Genomic DNA, 20,045 nt, shown 5'->3' on the forward strand with positions numbered 1-20,045 from the left:
TGCCTGGCTGAGTGAGCCCTCAGCCTCTGTCAGTTTTTGAGAGAGAGAGGACAAGGGTGGAAATGACCAAGCAATGGCATCCACTGCTATGTGTACTGGCTGGTGCACACAAATGTCACTCCAGAATATAATACCTAAAACAGAACACTAAGCAGCCACCAACAAAACTGAGATGGTTCCATTTGTTCTGTAATCCATAAATATTCAAACATTTTTAGCTGAAACAAGCAAGATGCTAGGACTGGTGTTGTGGTGTGGTGGGTAAAGCCACTTCCAGCAGCACTGGTAACCCAGATGTGTCCCAGCTGCTCCACTTCAGATGCAGCTCCCTAATGGCTGGGAAAAGCAGAGAAGATGGTTCAAGTGTGTGGGCCCCTAAGTTTCTTGCTTCTTTCTGCTGCAGCCATCTGGGGAGTGAACCAGCAAATGGGAGACCTGTCTCTCTCGGTCACTATAGCTCTGACTTTCAAATAAATAGATAAAAAACATAAATAAATCTTTTTAAAAAGATAGCAAACGTTTAAGAAAAAAAAGCAAAATTGTATGTATAATGTGAAACAATTTGTGCATAAAGCATATACATAATTAATACTATAAACTTGCTCATGTATGAATTTCATTGGAAGGACACACAAGCACATAAACTCAGAGTACATAAACTGGGAGGCCAGGGTGGGAAGATCCACTTCTGACTGCATGTTCTTCTTTTTTATCTTCTGATTTTATTTATTTATTTATTTTTCCTTTTAAAGATTTATTTTATCTTCACTGGAAAGGTAGATATACAAAGAGGAGAGACAGAAAGGAAGACTGCCTTCCTAGGCCACAGGCAGGGAGCTGGATCGGAAGTGGGGCCGCTGGGATTAGAACCGGTACCCTTATTGGATCCTGGCGCGTGCAAGGTGAGGGTCTTAACCACTATGCCAAGGCACTGGGCCCACCTTCTGATTTCATATAACTGTTCAGGTATTATCCATTGAGATTCTTAATCTTGACTCAACTATGGAGGCTTCATATTAAGGTTTTTGTTTTTGTTTTGTTTTTTAAGATTTACTTTTATTGGGAAGGCAGTACAAAGAAGAGAGACAGAGAGGAAGATCTTCCATCTAATGAGTCAATTTCCAAGTGGCTGCAACAGCCAGAGCAGAGCCAATCTGAAGCCAGGGGCTTCTTCTGGGTCTCCCAGGCGGGTGCAGGGTCCCAAGGCTTTGGGCTGTCCTCTATTGCTTCCCCAGGGCACAAGCAGGGAGCTGGATGGGAAGTGGGGCCTCTGGGATTAGAACTGGTGCCCATATGGGATCCCAGCGTGATAGGATTAATTATCAAAGGGACTCTCTCGGCAGCGGGTGGGTCCCGGGACAGGGCGTCTCATGCCTGGATCTCATACGCCCTCCATCATGGGCACATGGTGAGCCAGGCTTGGGCCTGCCGGGGCTCCAGGGCTGCTTCCTTCGGGGTGAGTACACTGACTGGGGTGGGGTGGGGGGGGGGGCGGTCTCTGGAGTCAGGCTAGGCAGGCCCACCGGCAGCCTACGGGATTGGGGTGGGGCGCGACCTTGGGCCTGGGAGGTTACACTTCCTGTGCCTCTCAGCAGCGGGTGGGCCACACATATTGGCAAACCAGGGTAGGGGGTGGGCCTGGTGGGGGTTATTGTGGGCCGCTCTCATCAGGATGCAGCTCCCACTGGTTTCGGTGAAGACCAAGTATGTGCTGTGCAGAACCAGGCTGGACTGCAACACCCACTGGTTCCAGTAGAAGGCGGGGCTGAAAACAGAACCAACCCAGCAATTGCAACTACCAGCTGACCGGGTGATGGACTGTGCTGGGCCCTGTGCTTGCTGGTGCATACGAGTATCTGGCCTGGGAACACCTCAGACGAAGTTTCTTTGGTGATCTCCCCAATTGAAATGCCAGACTCAGAACCCTAACCATGAAGGGACAGAAGATGGAACAAGTTAGTCAACCACCTCAGCTATTGGTTGGCAACAAAATACCGGGCAAATAGAGACGCTATGATGGACAATGTCAATTAATGGATCTTTCAACAACCTCATCATGTTTGGAGAGGCAAGATTGGCAGCAATTTCAAAACTGGTGACCTATTGAAACCACTTCAACGAGTATCTTGGAGCATGCCCCACATGCGGAACTTGGGGTGGGTGGGAAACCGGGTGGGGCTTCTCCCTCAATATCCCCCTCTACCTCAGATATATGAAGGAAACAATATGGAAATAATAGTCTTACCCCCCCCCCAAAAAAATTATCAAAGGGAATGTATTCCTGGACCACTGGAATCTCCTAAGAAACACCTGCATCCTGTCACGAGAACCATCCTCCCCCCTCACACACACACACCTGAAATACAGGAAGTGATCAGGAGATAGGAATGATTTTGGAGTTCTTAGAATTCCAGGAAAAAGTTGCCTTCAAGGCATGCTGTTTTATTGTCTACATTGATGTGATAAGATTGGAGTCCTGAGCTTTTGAACTACAAATCTTAACTGAAGTAACTGGATCAGAATCTTAAACACTGGAAATTTTTCATCTGCTTCCTGCTCTGTCACAAAATAACCCCTCATTATGTTTACCCAACATCATGTAGCTATTGATTCTCTCATAGATAATTGCTATAAAAACCCCCATTTGCTTTGTTCAAAGTGCTTTTCTTGTTCATGGCAAGAGGTTGCCCCTAGACTAGAGGTTAAAATGATTTCACTTGCCTTGATGCCTTACTCGATTTTTCTGAACCCCAACACCGGTGTGTGCAAGGTGAGGACTTTAGCCACTAGGCTACCGCGCAGGGCCCCATATTAAGGTTTTAATAGCAGACACTTAAGAGAAGGCTGGCTACTAAAGGATGCCTTAGAACTGAAAGAATGGAGACAATCAAGGACATTTAGTAAAAAAACAACACAACTCTGCTCATGACCTCTGACCTGCCCAACAGCTCTGCAGGGCTGTTTCCATCATTCAGTCAGTCATGGTATACCAGAGTGAAAACAGTAAACACCTTCTAGAACACCCTCCTCTTGTTACAACTATATGTTCAGCTTTCCACATGGATCTACCTATCACCAGTAATAGGCAGGAATTGGGAAAAATTCAAGTTAATGGCAACGTTGATTTAACTTTCCAAATTTACATTCTGTAGAAAGTTAACTCTGTGGGTTTAACAGGTGTTAATGATGGTGGCGTGGCGGGGGCAGAGGGGTGAATATGACACAAGGATTTTCTGGCCCAATATGCAAACACGGGGTCATATAAAGTTGAATGAATTTCTTTACTGTAAGATCACTGATTTCTATGTGGCCAAGATTTCATGCCACCTGCAAATGATAGAATATTTACTATTTGGTACTTTACGAGAATTTGCTGACCCTGCTCTAGCGTGCTATTCAGCGATCTCAAGGCACTAAGGGCAGTAAAAAGTCCACAGAGAACCAAAATCCACAGTAAGACCAGAGAAACTTCGTAATAGTATTTACTCTCTTCAAGCTCACTGCTTAGTCCCAAGAAACAATGCAAGCATTTCTTAGAAGGCTAGCACAGAACCGCACACCATGGAAGCTCAAATATCAAACAGGCACCGCCTGAACAGTAGTGCTTTAAGCTGTACGGCTAGTCCACACATCAAGTGGGGGAGAGGTTAGCCTGATACAGCAAACTCTATTCTTTCATGGGAATTCAGAACAATTGATAAGTGAAATCAGCTCCATTTTCTCACACTGCAACCCCATCTACCCCTCCACTTGGCTAAAAGATACTTTCCTCCCTTGACTGCTCTTAAGCTCACCCCAGGTCAGATGAATCTAAAACTCAAATGTATTTTCAATTAAGTCCTTTCCCAGAGAGCCCCCCTCACAGTATCCACAAATAAAACAACAAAAACCAAAAAACCAACCAACAACACAACAACAAAAAACTTAGTAACTCACTCCAGAGCAGGTCTCAGAACTCTGACTTTTAATGCTTCTAATATTCGATTTAACTCCACAAATGGTTCTTTCTGACTTGGGTCTACAGAAAGACCAGATTCCTGTGGGAGGGGAGTGAGAGAGAAAAACACAAAACAGAATTTGGTTAGTAAATATCAGAGTAAATAAATGGTGATAGATGTATATTAACAGTAAAATATGGGACAGACCATTAAAGATAGTTTCCTTCCAACACATCTCTGTGGCCGACTGATGCCTGACCCAAAGTCATTTAGCCCTGTTCTGTAGTAGTTCCCAAATTTCAGCTGGCACACGAAACTGGGGTACGTGTGGCTTTGTGAGATGTAAGACCAGCCAGTGAAATACTAACACGTGCTTGTATTCCTGCCTGGGATGAAAGGTGCAGCCGGAGCTCTGGCTGCTAGTCTGGACCATAAGGACAGGGCACTGTGAGAGCAGTACCACAGGCAGCTCCATGAGGCAGAGCTGCCACACATGCCAGGAACACCACACGACCTATGTCGACATAAGAAAAGGAAGCTTTATTTTTGTTTAAGCCCCATTATCTTGGGTCTTCATTAATAAAAAACAAAAATAAATCCCCAGTAAGAGGAAATTTATGTGAATAATAAGGTAAAGGTCTTTCTGAATCTTTTTAAGATAGAAAAGACTGCAGCAGGCACTTTGCCTAGCAGTTCACTCCCAGCTTCCTGCTAACAGTGTGGACTCTGCGAAGCAGTGATGCTAACTCAAGTTGCTGGGTTCCTGTTACCCACTGGGGCAGGAGACCTAGACTAGGTCCCAGCTCCCAACTTCACTTCCTCTGGCCACTGCAGACCTAGTATAAAAGGAAAGCAGTGGATAGGAGTTCTCTCCTCTATCTTTGTCTAGCTCTCCGCCTCTCAAATAAATACTTAAAAAATACAAAACAGGAAAGATTTAGATTAGAGGTTCAGTTTACAGGCTGGCCCTAAATTATTTAATCCTTTTAGTCCTTCATTTTTGCAAACAAAAAAATAATAGCAAATGAAGTGCAGAGGTTAGAAACACACAGATGGACGAACCTGCATGGACTTGGACAAGTTATTTCTCTAAGCCTTAGAATCTGTAAAATGGGAATGATCATTTTCACCTTATGAGGGTGTGTGAGAAGGAAAAAAATACAGTAAAGTTCAATACACAGTAGCTTCTCTGTTCTGACTGAAAGGTATTGTAACCTGAGATCTCTAAGCTCATGTCGTGTAGAAATTAAAAAAAAAAAAAAAATGCTGCTCACCGGAAGCACATTTTCAGGTTAAAATTTGGTTGATCAACAAAACACTCTTAGCTGCACTGGATCAGAAGGGGAAATATTACCGCTTTTGTCCCCTTCCTCTTCTTCACTATCCTAACCTCCCTTCACCCACACAAAGGACAGAAGGAAGCAATGATGACCTTGATTCGTGACCTGGGATCAAGTCTGTCAGTCAAAAGTAAGAAAAGAACAACTTGGACAAGTTCTGGGACTGCATTTTTTTTTTTTTTTTTTACTTAAAAAATCAAGGTCATCTCTGGTGATTAAGATATTAACAATCTGCCTGTGGCTAGCAGTTAAAACCTCACTGCACAAACCATACGCACTCCAGAGCTGTTTCTTCCCCAGATCCTCCCGGTGCCCTCACTCTTACCTGGCAGAGCTCCTCAGCTACGTCCAACATGCCTTGCCGAAAGAAGTGCTCCACCATCACCTCGTTGAGAAGCCTCTGGCTGTCCGCCTGCCAGCAGCCATCGATTCCCACACTGCTGATGTCAGAATCAAAATTCTGGGGAGAAAAAAATACATGAATAAATGATTTGCATCTGGCCAAACACAAAGACTGTTCACTTCACTCTGAGACACTCCCAGGAAGCAGCCCTGCCCCCTATTGGCTCTCAGGACGGAAAATTCTCATGGTCCATTTCTAAAACCTGTCACTCTTGCTGAAAGCGTAAATAGGCATATTTTTGGAGAATAATGTGGAAAAACACATAGATTTAATACAAATTTCTTTGGTTCAACTGAATTGAGACAACATGTTGGCCCTAGGAATACTGCAGCAATAAAGGGGTATCTAGTACGACTGTAAAAGCACACTGGGGCTGACACGGTCTGGAACAGGGAGAACACACGTTTCCATAAATAACCCACCATGCATTCAAACAACTACCCCTCGGAACCTGGGGCCACAGGGACATGCAGGCCGCCGAAAGGGTGCCCACCTCCTGGGTTTGTCATGATCTGTGTATGCCTGCATGTTTCTGTTTCTAAACAGTTTATTACGGACTTGACTAGGGGACAGATCCAGTTCCTAAAATCCAGAATGGTTGCAACACAGAAAAAACTTGCAGAACTACAATGGTTTTGAAATTAAACATGAACTGGGCCTGGTGCGATAGCGTAGTGGTTAAAGTCCTCGCCTTTGCATGCCCAGGATCCCATATGGTCGTCAGTTCCAATCCTAGCGGCCCTGCTTCCCAGCCAGCTTCCTGCTTGTGACCTGGGAAGGCAGTCGAGGATGGCCCAAAGCCTTAGGATCCTGCACCCATGGGAGACCCAGAAGAAGCTCCTGGCTCCGGGCTTTGGATAGGCTCAGCTCCAGCCGCTGCGCCCACTTGGGGAGTGAACCATCAGACGGAAGACCTTCCTCTCTGTCTCTCCTCCTCTCTGCATATCTGCCTTTCTAATAAAAATAAATAAATCTTAAAAAAAAAAAGAAATTAAACATGAACCTCAATCCAGGGAAGACTGGTCAGAACTTGTGGCCTGAAGCTAACTAGGTAGAATACACTAAAACAAAAAAAACCAGCATTCTCCATAGACTTTAAAGAAGATCCAGGGAACATCTAGAACATATGCAAAATTATTTCACATACAAAGTAACGAAAAAAAAAAACTGGAGGAAAAAAAATAATCAACAGACACCAATGTACAATCAAAAGATTCAGAGTAATCATTATAAAAACATTCTAACACTCTTGGAAGAAATTTAGCAAAGAAAGGAAAGATAATCAATCAATTAAAAATGATTGTACAGACAACAGAATCTAAGTGTTAGTATAAAAACATCAATCAAGATACACAGCAATTTGAGCAGAAAAAAGATGTAATGACAGTCTCAGGGACTATGGTAAAGTAACAAAACCTAAGATTTACATTCTCAGAGGACCACAAAAGAGGATAAAGACTGGTACGGAAAAAATTTGATGGGTCCAGCACAGTGGCCCAGCAGCTAAATCTTCGCCTGCATGTGCCAGGATCACATATGGGCACCAGTTCATATCCCAGCTGCCCTACTTCCTGTCCAGCTCCTTGTATGAGGCCTGGGAAAACAGCCCAGGATGACCCAAAGCTTTGGGACCCTGCACCCACATGGGAGACCCAGAAGCTCCTAGTTCCTGGTTTCAGATCAGCTCACCTGTGGCCACTGTGGCCACTTTGGGAGCAAACCAGTAGATGAAGATCTTTCCGTCTCCTCCTCTCTGTAAATCTACCTTTCCAATAGAAATAAACCTTTACAGAGAGCCAAGCAAGCAGCCGAGGGGTTACTTTTATGGAAACTATAATTCAAACAGTTGTAGAATTCTCACACACCTCAGAGGCCAGAAAGGAGGGGCCAAACATTCATCCAGTACTCCAAAGGAACTCTATACCCAGGCAAAACACCCCTCAGGAATGATGATGGAATAAAGACACTCTCACATGAAGGAAAATGGTATTTATTGCTGGCTGATATGCTCTAAAACGGATAGGTTTTTCTGGTAAAGTGATAGAAGGGAACCTGAAACAACATTATGGGCAAATCTCCTCAATAACCTGAAAAGCGTTTCCTATCCAGTTCTTTAACTCACCCTTACCCTTCAAAGGCACTACCCTCTAATAAGCCTTTTATACCTTTCTGTAAAGCACACAAACTTAGCCAAGATTTTTTATTTAACTGAAATGACAACTGAATTACTTTATGGCACTTACAAAGGTGGGGGTGGGGGGCAGCAGCGGGGTAAGTAACCCACAAGAGCAACTGTGAACCACTACTATTCCCAGTTAGCACCGCGCTGGGGAGTACCCCCTGAAGAAGCACACTGCTTCCCCACAAGCACCTGTCTCCTCTACTGTTAGTTGGTAACACACGTACTAACATTTGGAACCACCGGTCAAGACACAAATGCCAAGACTGCTGTCAGTTTTCAGCTCAGCCACCTTCCTTTTGCAGACATCTTTCTTGGCCTAGAATTTATAAAAATGGGGTTAGCACCAAGCACTGAAGGGGGCTGAAGCAGCCAGGCACAGACCCCAGAGACTGCTGCCTGGCTCAGGAGAGCCACCACTGCTGCTATTAGGTTCTGCCTGTTGACAGCTAATTTCCTAACACTTCATCCACACTTCTGAACAAGCTTTTCTATCCTTAGGCTGTCAGTGACAAAACACTGACATTTTTCCTTTCTGGACTTGAGCAGAGGTCCTAAAAGCAACTGATGGGGTATTTTCGAGCCTAAAGACCACAGAGATGACTAAAGGCAAGGGTACCCGAAGATGACAGAATTGATTACAAACCCTGGGATCTGCCTCTAAGTACAACCCGTAAGCCAGAATCACCGAGACTAATACAAATTTCCTCACTAATCTATCAAGTCCAATCCAAACTAAACCTTCAAAGCCCAGCAAATTCATCCGGCATTGTCCTAAGCAAAGAAATGAAACAACTTTGGAAGACGTGCTGGTCAGGTCCCCCGAAAAAACCAAAAACAAAACCACTAAAACAGATTATTTGACCTGGTAGAATAGAACTGGTAGAACTTTTAATAGTTGCCATACTAGACAGTATCTGTTCAGATCAAAATAAAAGTATTCAAAAAATAAATAAATAAAAATAAAAGTATTCCCCGAATACTTTCCCTAATATACCTAACAAAAGCAAATGTTGTTCACCTAGAAAGCTTTTTAAATTGTCTAATATTTGAACAATTTCCAAAGACTTTGCTACAAAGTTTCTTCTTTTTTACCAGTGTCTTTCCCTTTCTTTCTTTAAGGTTTAGGAAGTATTACATGTATATATGAGTTAAGAAAATCCAACAACCTTAACGGTCAGGTTCTCTATATTTAAACTCGGTTACTTACTTTCTATTCTTAGAAAATGAGCAGGAATGAGAAATTCATGCTAAGAAATTCCGTTCTTTCATTCTAACTCTCTAGTTCAAACTCCCTGAGGCAAAAAAGCAAACTACTTTCACAGTGTATTTTCTAGTCACACGTAGTGAAAACCACAACCATCATAAGGTCAAACTCCTCTGGTTAAAACTGCAGGTTCTTAATTTTGCTCCAGGGCCGGAATCAGTTCCAGCTTGTTACTAGGCGACCACATTGCCCAAGACCAGCAGCATTGGGAGGAACCAGCGAAGGAGGTGGCTAAGGAAGAGAAATGTCTATCTATAATTAGCATCTTGCTTTACTACACTTTTTCCTCTCACATTCTGAAAGCCAACCTGGGCACAATGCCTCTTAATAGGAAGGAGGACTCGGCGACAACCAGGAACAATGAAGCATACATTCAAGGATATATCTGTCTGGAGAGATGTTCTGGTTTGCAAGGGGCAAGCCAGAAAATATTAAATCTGGAAGCTGAGACAGAGGCACCAATAACTCTAATAAGAGTTCGTTTTGAAATTGTGAGGTCTAAACAGACCACCCTAACTCTAGCTGCTTCAGGAACCTGCTCTCAAGTCAGCCCAACTTTAAGGGCTGGCTTTTATGGCCACCATGAAAACCCAGTTCCTTTTTTTTTTTTTTTTTTTTTTTCAGTTTTTCCTGCCAGTCCCTTTCTTGAACACATTTTATGAAATTACAAATACTGAGCAGACACTGGTGACAACATGGCACTACCCACTTTTATTTTACAGGTGCCAATTCTTCGGTAGTATTAACTACCTCCCCTTGAAACTATCCCTCTATCCTGAGGAAAAACTGGTGCATAAGCCTAACAATGCATAACTGCTGCACCTATGAGATGCAAATTTCCTTGGTAAGCACACAGTCAATCTAGGCTACCAATGAGAAGCAAACTGCAAAGCAACCTAACAGTATAGATGATGTGGATTCTGGTCCCCGTCAGATGGCAGAAGAGAGCTACTTCATCCAAGTCAAAACAGGGGGGAATCCTTGCGGTCCACAGTGAAAAGATATTACTCAATCTCCAAGATACTCAAACACAAAACTAGGAGCAAGGGTTTAGCCCGGCAGTCGAGACACCAAGTCTCACATCACACAGTAGCTGGGTTTGATTCCAGCTCCAGCTGTGGACTCCAGCTACCTACCCAGGCAGACCCACGGTGTGGTGAGGCAGTGATGGCTCAAATTACTGGGTTCCTGCCATCCATGTGGGAGACCAGGGCATATTCCTTGATCCTGGCCCAGCCCCAGTCACTGTGAGGATTTGAGAGGTGAATCAGTGTATGGGAGCTGTCTGCCAGTCAGATAAAATAAATAAAAAATTAAAAAATAATTTTAATAACAAAATTCTTTTTTTTTTTAATTGAATGTCAGGGCCCAGCATGGTAGCGTAGTGGCTAAAGTCCTCACCTTGAATGCACTGGGATCCCATATGGTCGTCGGTTCTAATCCCGGCAGCCCCGCTTCCCATCCAGCTCCCTGCTTGTGGCCTGGGAAAGCAGTCGAGGACGGTCCAAAGCTTTGGGACCCTGCACCCATGTGGGAGACCTGGAAGAGGCTCCTGGCTTCTGAATGGTGCAACTCTGACCTTTGCGGCCACTTGGGAAGTGAGCCATCGGACAGAAGATCTCCCTCTCTGTTTTTCCTCCTCTCAGTATATCTGATTTCCCAATAAAAATAAATCTTAGAAAAAAAAATTGAATGTCTGCTAATACCCAGCAGAGGTAAGAAATGAGCAAACAAGAACTGTTAAACATGTTTGTAGGATGGTAATTTAGTATAAGCTCTTTAGGGAAGAACCTAGTAATTATCAGTAAAGCTGATGACAAAGCAAGCAGACTGTGCTACAATGAAATGACTCCTACTTAAGCATATACCAGACAGAGAAGCTGTGGGCTGGAAAACAAATTTAGTGGTGTTTCATATTCAGCACTTTGGAGATTCATTTTAGATGCAGCTGCTACCTTTTCAAATATCCCATGGCCTCCTCTGTATGACACTCATGCCTCTACTTTGGTTTTCAAAGAGGAAAGACAGATTCACCATGATGGCCCTTACTTTACAAAGGAAAGAGCCATGCCAAGATGCCAAGCTACTCTGCTGGACTTGAAGATCCACAAAAGATACAAAATCGAACCAGCTGTGACATCTGCAGTCCTGTCATTTCACCTCTCTGACTGTGGTCAGTCTTGCAACGCATCAGGACTGGAACAGATATAGAAGTCTGTGTAACTGCTTAATTCTATCAAAGAGAATAAACATCCCTGCATGCTTCTAGATATGAACGAGAGAAATTCATATGTGGTGGATGTCCTCAGGGTCCAAGGGATCGATTCTTTGCAGAAACTTCAGTAGACAAGGTTTCCTCTGGGTCCTTGAATTTAGAATGCTGCTGCACTCACTGCCTCAACTCCCCACATGTTCACTACAGTTCCTGACTGGGGCAGAAGCCAGGAGTCAGCAACTCATGTAAACCTCCACCATGGCACCCAACTACTCAAACCAGCAACAGCTGCCACCACGGGCTGTGCGTGAGCAGGCAGCTGACATCCAAAGTGGATTCAAACACAGGCACTTTGAAAAGGAATACAGGCACCCAAAGAGCAACTTAACTGCTAGGTCAAATGGCTGCCTCCAAATCTGGGTTTTAAGCCCAGCTCTTCTATTTGTTTTCCAGGTTTGTGACCTCAGGTCAATTACTTAAATCTCAGTTTTAACAAGTATATCAGAGGACATAAACCACTGTCTCCCAAAGTGAAGAGCAGCTAGATCATGTACATGAGACCTCTACCAGTACCTGTCCAAGAGCAAGCCTTTAACACACAGCAGCTCAACAACCAGCCAGGTTATGCCAACAAACCTTCTGAATCATTATTTAAAGAAATCAAATGCAAACAAATATATAAAAGACTAAGAGACACTGATGGTAAGTTCATTAACCTAAAATCATTTAAGTGTAATCACAGATTGGGTAAACCAGCAAGATTTTAGTGGGTCTAATACCCTTTTGGTCCTCTTAATCCAACTGGCCTTGGATGTTGGACAAAGTACAATCCTTCTTATTCTTCTATTCAGTGGGACTCTTCCACAATGCAACCCAATACTGAGACCCGACTGCAAAGGCCCTGGCTTTCCTGTGGTCCAGAATGTAACTTCACAAATCAGCAGCAGCAGCTAAATAATGTAGCTTCATTCTGTTCAGAACAGAAGTAACAAGAAAAATACATGCCTGTCACTTCAAACTAATGAGGTAATGTGACAGACGGCAGAGAAAGAAAATAACTCATTTTGTTTGTAAATGAGCTTTAGCCAGAGAAGGACAGAACCAAAACGGTTTTACAGGAGCTGAAACCTGCCAGGAGAGAAGTCACAGAGAGGAGCCAGGTGTTTCAATGAGTCAGGACTCACCGTATAAACAGAAATCCTTTTATCCCCAAGCAAGGTAGGTCTTAAAGAAGGGGTAGGCAGGAGTGCAAGTGGGCCTCTCTCAGCCTCTGGGCTTTGTTTCCTAGAACAAAGTCCCTCTTCCAAGGGCTACTAATCATTCCCAGGCTTATGCGTTTGCAGCCCGAAAGATCCTAGGGAGGCCTTTGAGACCTCCATCCTATAGCCACCCAATGGTTAGGCTAAGTCAGGCTCCTCCTCAGAGCACAGCAGCTCCTCTTCACACCACGTGCCTTAGAAAGCAGCATCCTTCATCTGGATCAGAGCATTGCGCTTTATGAAATCCTTCCACAAGTTTAGACACACTGCCTACTGCGTCCTCTCCAAGGGTTCTCCAGTAGCTTGAGCAGCAGAGGCAGGCACAGCTTTAGATCTATTTTCAGGAAACACATTACCTCCTGGCCTGGTACCAGTATTTTCCTTTTTTACAAATTAGTCAACTGTTCCTTTTTGTTAATTCCAGAAATTCTACCCACGATGTGTCAAATTACACGTAAGTTTCAGAACTTGGCTTACTTTTTATTCTTAAAAATGAGTGTGAATTTTCTAGTCTCTTTTAATTTTTCTTCCTTGATGCTTTTGTTCTGTCTGCTCTAAGTTTTTTTTGTCATTACATAATGTTAGAATTTTGGATCTATTATATAACTTTAGCCACTTTACCTAAAGGGCTATTTAAGGCTGGACACAAGAATTCACTTCTCATTGCTATTTTCGTCTTCTCTAACACCCCAGAAATATCTTAGTAAAACACAGTTCCAGGCTGTCTACGATCTTAAAATACTCAGAATGTCACTATTTACATCATTATTCCGTTCACTCTAATGATGGGCATTTCTCCTTGTCTGTAGATGCTCCATCTAGTGGCAGAAGATCATTTCAAAACAACTGTAACCATTGTTTTCCCCCTTTTAACAATACCAGACATTAAAATGCCTCACTGATTCCCTAGTACAGCACAGCGTTTAAGGGCAAAGCCTTAGCGAGGACTTTTCCCAAAGCTTGCTCCATCACTTCCCAGGATCTACCAAGAGCATGATACTGAGTCTTAGTTTTCTCATATGTAATGTAACAAATCACACTTACATCACAGGATATGAGGAGCATCAATGCACCTAGCCCCTAGCTGGAATATGGTCCACACTCAGTTCACTAGCAGCTATTATCTCCCTACTCCGAACTACTCCTTAGTCTATTTTCATACCATAAAAATAGGTCAAGCAAACCTTCAGCTCTTTCATCATACACTCCTCATCTCTTAGGCCGCCTGCCACAGGCCTACCCCGAACCTGATCTTTTCCTACTCCCCAAAACAGCAGGCATGCTAACCAAGTCAACTTGATGTGTTTATGAGCCAAGCATACTTCCAAGGCTGTTGTTGCTCTTCTAAATCTTGCCCATATAATGTCAAATTTAAGGTAACAACTCTCAAAACCTTAGACATAATAAAGAGCATGGTAATCATTTCTTTACAATAAACAGCATCTCTCCTACACAAACTCATTTTTATATTGCAGAATTTTCCTAGATATTTAATACACACAAAAGCTTTACGAAGGTTACATCCTTTGTTTTTTATGTTAACTGTACTATGGCAGATTTTACACTCTTTATGATCTTGGAGCTAATGATTTTAACATACATACACACACTTCAAAGGTAAGGCAGTAATGATTGTTACTGATTGTTCTTATAAAGTCAATTTTTAAAAAGTCAACTGATAAAGTAAAATATTGAAGAAAATGCCCCAAATAGGACAGAACTCCACATTTTCTACAAATGGGGCAAGAAATTAAAAATACCCATCCAACAAACAATTGCTTTATACTTAAAAAAAAAAAGAAGAAGAAATAATGTGTTTTGTTTTTTCACAGAATCCAATGGCTGGTATCAGTTATTTTAATTAGGAATCATACTATGGGCACTTGGAAATAGGCAACTTGTTAAAACAGACTTCTTTTTATATTTCCAATAATTAAAAGGTTAAAAAAAAGCCTCAGCTACTGCCAACAGAAATTTCATTTCTGTTTACATTTTCAGAAGTCATAGCCAGAGAAAATTTAACTTTTAAAAAATACACGTCAATGAAAGACTAAATGAGTTAAAGGTAAAGGGAGAATTATTAATCAGCATGTCAAAAATGAGTCACACTCTTACTCAAACCCGTCTGCTCAGAAAGGCGCCAGCAGGATGTCTCTGGCCATCCTCTTGTGAGGGTGGGAGGGCTGCCCTGAAGGTGGTGCTCCCAGGCTGCCGGGCGGCATTCCAGGATCCCAGTCAGCTCTGTGTGATGTGTGGTACTTAACAGCTCAGGCCACACTGGCTTCTGCTTCACTCTGCTTGCTCACCACGAACTCACCGACTCTACGTAGCCTTTCCAACAAGCTGCCCAGAACTCGCCCAAGTTTATCAGGGTCAGATGAAGAGAATAGGAAGGCTTCACAACAGTGGAGCCTTCTGTGACAAAATTCACACACAATATAGTAAGTCTATTAGCAGTATCCAGGCAGGCCTGAGGAGAAAGGGCTGCCCCTTTACAGCTGAGGCCAAGGAGATTCCAAAACACCAGGAGGAAGTGTACGGTAAGATGCTAGGGAACTGGGCTGGTTTTCCTCTGTGGTTCTGGAGCGCAGTCTAAGACTCACTGGGATGGCATGTGAGACTACAGAATCCATGTCACCTAGCATTCGAACAATTTTCACAGGAACACAAAATAATCCTTCAAAGAAACTATACAAGGATTATCTGAAAACATCCTTATAACTTCCAAGTTCATGAAAAACAAAACATTCTCAAGAGAGGAATGAACAAATTAAAATATGTAATGTATTAGGAACACCTGTCTCAAATACATCCTCTCCACTAAAAAAGCCAAAATATAAATCATTTGCCATAAACATATTCTCTTGCTGTCTGTTCTGAAAGAGATACTTCTGTTTTGGCACCAAGTTCATCAATAGAATTCACCTCAAAGAGAAGACAAAACACCCACCACCCTTCTTAGTATCTGTAAAGACCTGCTGGGCCTGTAGAAAGACCTGCTCTGGGAGTCCCCAGGAGCCAGGACACAGGAAATTCTGGTAGCAATTGCAACAGACACAGAACACAAAACCTCCTGGTTGGTCATATGCCTGAGACTACGCCACGGAGTTGAAGACGCTGGGCTCTCTTTCCAGATCCTTTCCTCTGACTACTGTGGAAGCTTCAGCTCTTCTCACTGGCAGGACAGGGCACCATCTGCTTCTGCCATCCAGACACTCTCACAACCGCAGACAGCAGCTTCACGGTCTACCTAGGGTAACCCCAGGTGCCCACTAGGATTCTCCCTGAGCTTGGACCCGAAGAATCACTAGGCCTCCTCATTCACTTTCAACAATGAACAATTCAACACCACTTCCATTTATGGCCCAAGATAAACTGAGACCCTCAGCCAGTTTTTTTTTTTTTAACTGACTTTTTTTTTTTTAATTTTATTGCAAAGTCAGATATACAGAGAGAAGAGACAGAGAGGAAGATCTTCCATCCAATGATTCACTCCCCAAGTGACCTCAACGGCTGATGCTACGCCGATCAGAAGCCAGGAGCCAGGAACTTCTTCCAGGTCTCCCACGCAGGCGCAGGGTCCCAAAGCTTTTGGGCCATCCTCGACTGCTTTCTCAGGCCACAAGTAGCGAGCTGGATGGGAAGTGGTGCTGCTGGGACTAGAACCGGTGCCCATATGGGATCCCGGCACATTCAAGGCAAGGACTTTAGCCACTAGGCCATGGCGCCGGGCCCCCCTCAGCCAGTTTTAAGGCCATCTCTAAAGTGCTCCATCACCATTCCCTTGGGTCTTAAACACACAGCAACTATTTCAGGTAACAACTGAAGACTTGCAATGCCCCACTACCAAGCTGTGTTCACTCTTTGGAGCCATCCAACAGATTTCATGACCTCAAAGCTAATTCAGGAATATTCACTGTCTTCCAGGCCTTGGCTGGCAGCTGCCAACCCTGACCCAACAAGGTCTAGCACTGTGCTGCTGCCAACTGTTCTCTGATCCTACTGTAGAGTCAAAGAGTCCTGGCACCATCACAGAGAGCCTTCCCTGAAATGTCACTGGCCACCAACACAAGTACCCACACTCCCCTGCCACTCACAGTCAACCATTCACAAAGCACCTACCAGTAAATGCTATGTTCTAATAAGCATAGAATTCTGATGTTAACAAACTCAGGCGTAGCTTTCCAATAAATACTGCTCAACAAGGTAATTTCTAGGGCACGGCACTGAGGTGCAGCATGAGTGCTGGTTTGAATCCCAGTTGTTCTACTAACAGCATTAAGATGGGGGGGGGGGGCCTGCCACTCACATACATGGGTGATCCACATGAACTCCAGGCTCCTGGCTTTGGCCTGGTCCAGGCTCCCAGCTGTTGCAGCCATTTGGGTAGTGAACAAGCAAGTAGAAGAACTCTGTCTCTCCTTCTCTTTTTGTAAAAATATGCCTTTCAAACAAAAATAATTCCTAAAAGAAAAAGATAAACTCCCTGGGTAAAACCTGCCCAGTATTAAAAAATGATTACTTAGGAGTCAACCACTAAGTCCAAGACTGCTTATTCAGGAAATGTCACAAGAAAAAAATTCACCCACTAAAAGTGACTGGCCCAGCAAGCAAGCAACGAACCCACACACTTGCACAGAAGGCCACACTGAAGGAAGGAACCAGAGTGCCCACAGGAAGACAGGCGTTCACACAATGCCAGGAGACAGATGCAAGGGTGTAAATCTAATCACTCCACAACAAGAGACAGAGCAGCAGTCAGGGAATTACTCAGGAGGCAGGCAAAGTTACTCCTGAAAAACAAACTCCCACAGACTGAGCTAAAAGGTTGCTGGAACTTTCTGCTGACCCTATGAGCTTTAGTCATATGAGCAAATGGATAAACAAAGCTATAAAAGGAGGAGCTTTTTTGGCTTTATTTTTTTAAATAAATGACAACAACAACAAACTTTTAAGTTTAAGAGTAACATAGTAGGGCCTGTGTTGTGTGGCAAAGTTAGGCCACAGGCTGTAAAGCCAGCCTCTCTCTTAAATCCCAGTTGCTGCATTCTTGATTCAATTTCCCCACAGATATAGGGGAGAACATCAGGAAAGCCTGATCCCTGAATCCCAGGTGGGAGACTTGGACGAAGATTCTGGCTCCTGGCTTCAGCCTGGCCCAACCCCAGCCATTTGGGGTATGAACCAGAGGGTGCAAGATCTCTCTTTTCCTTTTACCCCTCTTTTAAAATATATATACATACATACAGTAACACCACACCTATAAAAGATACGAAAAGCGGCCCGGCGCCATAGCCTAGCAGCTAAAAGTCCTTGCCTTGAACGCACCAAGATCCCATATGGGCACCGGTTCTAATCCCGGCAGCTCCACTTTCCATCCAGCTCCCTGCTTATGGCCTGGGAAAGCAGTCGAGGATGGCCCAAAGCTTTGGGACCCTGCACCTGCGTGGGAGACCTGGAAGAGGTTCCTGGCTCCTGGCTTGGGATTGGCTCAACTCCAGCCATTGAGGTCACTTGGGGAGTGAATCATTGGATGGAAGATCTTCCCCTCTGTCTCTCCTCCTCTCTGTATATCTGCCTTTCCAATAAAAATAAATAAATCTTAAAAAAAAAAAAGTTACCAAAAGCAAAGAGGAAAGGGAAAGTAAAACACAATGGGAACGTATTGCCGGAAGTTATCATGCTAAAAAATAGAAAACAGTTCCTTTAATACCATACCTTATCAATGGCTTTTCCAACCCGAGAAACACTGCTGTGGATGTCTTTGTGGTCTGAGGCCAATTTTTGAACAGTATCCTTTATTCTCTTACAGCACTGTGTCAAAACAAGTGAAAGTGTCCCTGATAATTCAGCATCTTGGCCTATGAAAGAGAAAAATTGATTAGTCACTAAAGCAAACCCAAAGATGACAAATTTCAAGAAAAATCAGTATCTGCTTTGAAGCAGATGGTCATAGATGTTGTTTTTCAAGAGAATAGTGGGAATAATAGCTTAAAATAAAAACTTTAAGAAATAAGCCATTTTTATAATTGCAAAACTCAGCACAGACTGTAAGTAACACTGTCAAAGGCATTACTGTTTTTCATAAAGTATAATTTAATAAATTATTCAGCTCAGGTCCAAGGAATTATTTTTTAAAAATTATATACTTTGATGTGACAACCCTAAGCTTTTCAAAGGCTTCATTCCCATTTTATTTTAAAGGCAGAAAATCCACTGTCATCATTCCCCTCCTCCGTGCCCACAATTGTTGGGTCTTGGCCAGGCTGAACCCAGGAGCCTGGAACTCTGTCCAGGTCTCCCACATCAGGGACAGGAACACAAACCTGAGCCATCATCAGCCACCTCCCATGCTGCACACGAGCAGAAAACTGGATTAGAAGTGGGTAAGGGACTTGAACCAGGCACTCTCTTACAGGATGGAAGTGTCTTAAACCACTGTGCTAAATGTCTGCCCAAGTCATTCTCCAAATATGGTGGTTGTTCCAAATATATGATTTCCAAAAAAGATGATTTAGTCTAAGTGTTTCATATTCCATATAAACAATAAAATTCAAACTTCTTCGGATACCATGATTGGCAGAAAAGAGTTGATACCACAGGCCTGATACTACCATCCTTAAAGTCATAAGCAAAGGTGGCCCTCGGCTGGCGTCTGGGAACCTTTGTAGCCCACCACGCCTAAACTGTTGTACAGTGTATGTTTATGATGAACACTTGCTTTCCATGCTGGTCAGACAATGTCTCCATGATTGGTCCCAATAAACACATGGGACCCTGAGCTTCTCTGACTGACCACACTGAACACTTGTCCTCATTCACTGCTGGAGGAACTGAGTGTGTCCTGTGTAATTCTACTGGGAGAGAATTCTTATGTTTTCTGCTAGCTTTCTCTGGACTTGACCCAATGAGCCTGTTCCCTTTGTGGATTTTTTGTTTCCATGATAACCTTAGTCACAAGTATAATCGGAGGCTGAATCCCCTAAAGTCTCCTAGTGAGCCATGGGAACCAAGGGGTGTCTTCAGAACCCCTGACCAATCAACTAAGATTTCCTAAACTTATATCCTCCCTACACTACTTCCCTCCAAACTGTGTTTCTCCAGCAGGCAAAAGGGAAGGAGCAAATGGAGAGAACAAATCCAGTTACAGTAGCTGACAGTTATTACAATAGCCACCCATCACCACCTGAAAGCAACAGGTTGGATTTCTGACAGCCTAACCAATACTGTGTAGCAGTAATTCCTGCCCCTTGCTTCCCAAGATTTATTTATTTTTATTGGAAAGGCAGATCTACAGAGACAGACAGATAGAAAAGTCTTTCATCTGCTGGTCCACTCCCCAGATGGCTGCAATGGTCAGAGCTGGGCTGATCCAAAGCCAGAAACTTCTCACGGGTTGCCCATGCGGGTGCAGGGTCCCAAGGCTTTGGGACATCCTCCACTG

General features: G+C 43.6%; 1 protein-coding gene across 5 annotated transcripts in view; it reads right to left on the reverse strand.

Moving 5' to 3' along the window:
- RMND5A (required for meiotic nuclear division 5 homolog A) overlaps positions 1-20,045 on the reverse strand; it is a 51,254-nt gene that overhangs the window by 15,884 nt on the left and 15,325 nt on the right. For all 5 annotated transcript variants that reach the window (XM_040993570.1, XM_040993571.1, XM_040993569.1 and 2 more), the window contains exons 2-4: positions 18,320-18,462; positions 5,604-5,738; positions 3,937-4,037 (exon numbers count right to left, since the gene is read on the reverse strand). In XM_040993570.1, coding sequence (XP_040849504.1) covers positions 3,937-4,037; positions 5,604-5,738; positions 18,320-18,462 — 379 coding nt within the window. The remainder of the gene's footprint in view (positions 1-3,936; positions 4,038-5,603; positions 5,739-18,319; positions 18,463-20,045) is intronic.

Source organism: Ochotona curzoniae, unplaced genomic scaffold (genome assembly GCF_017591425.1).
Source record: "Ochotona curzoniae isolate NIBS_2020 unplaced genomic scaffold, NIBS_Ocur_1.0 contig_883, whole genome shotgun sequence".
In the NCBI taxonomy this organism is placed as follows: Eukaryota; Metazoa; Chordata; class Mammalia; order Lagomorpha; family Ochotonidae; genus Ochotona; species Ochotona curzoniae.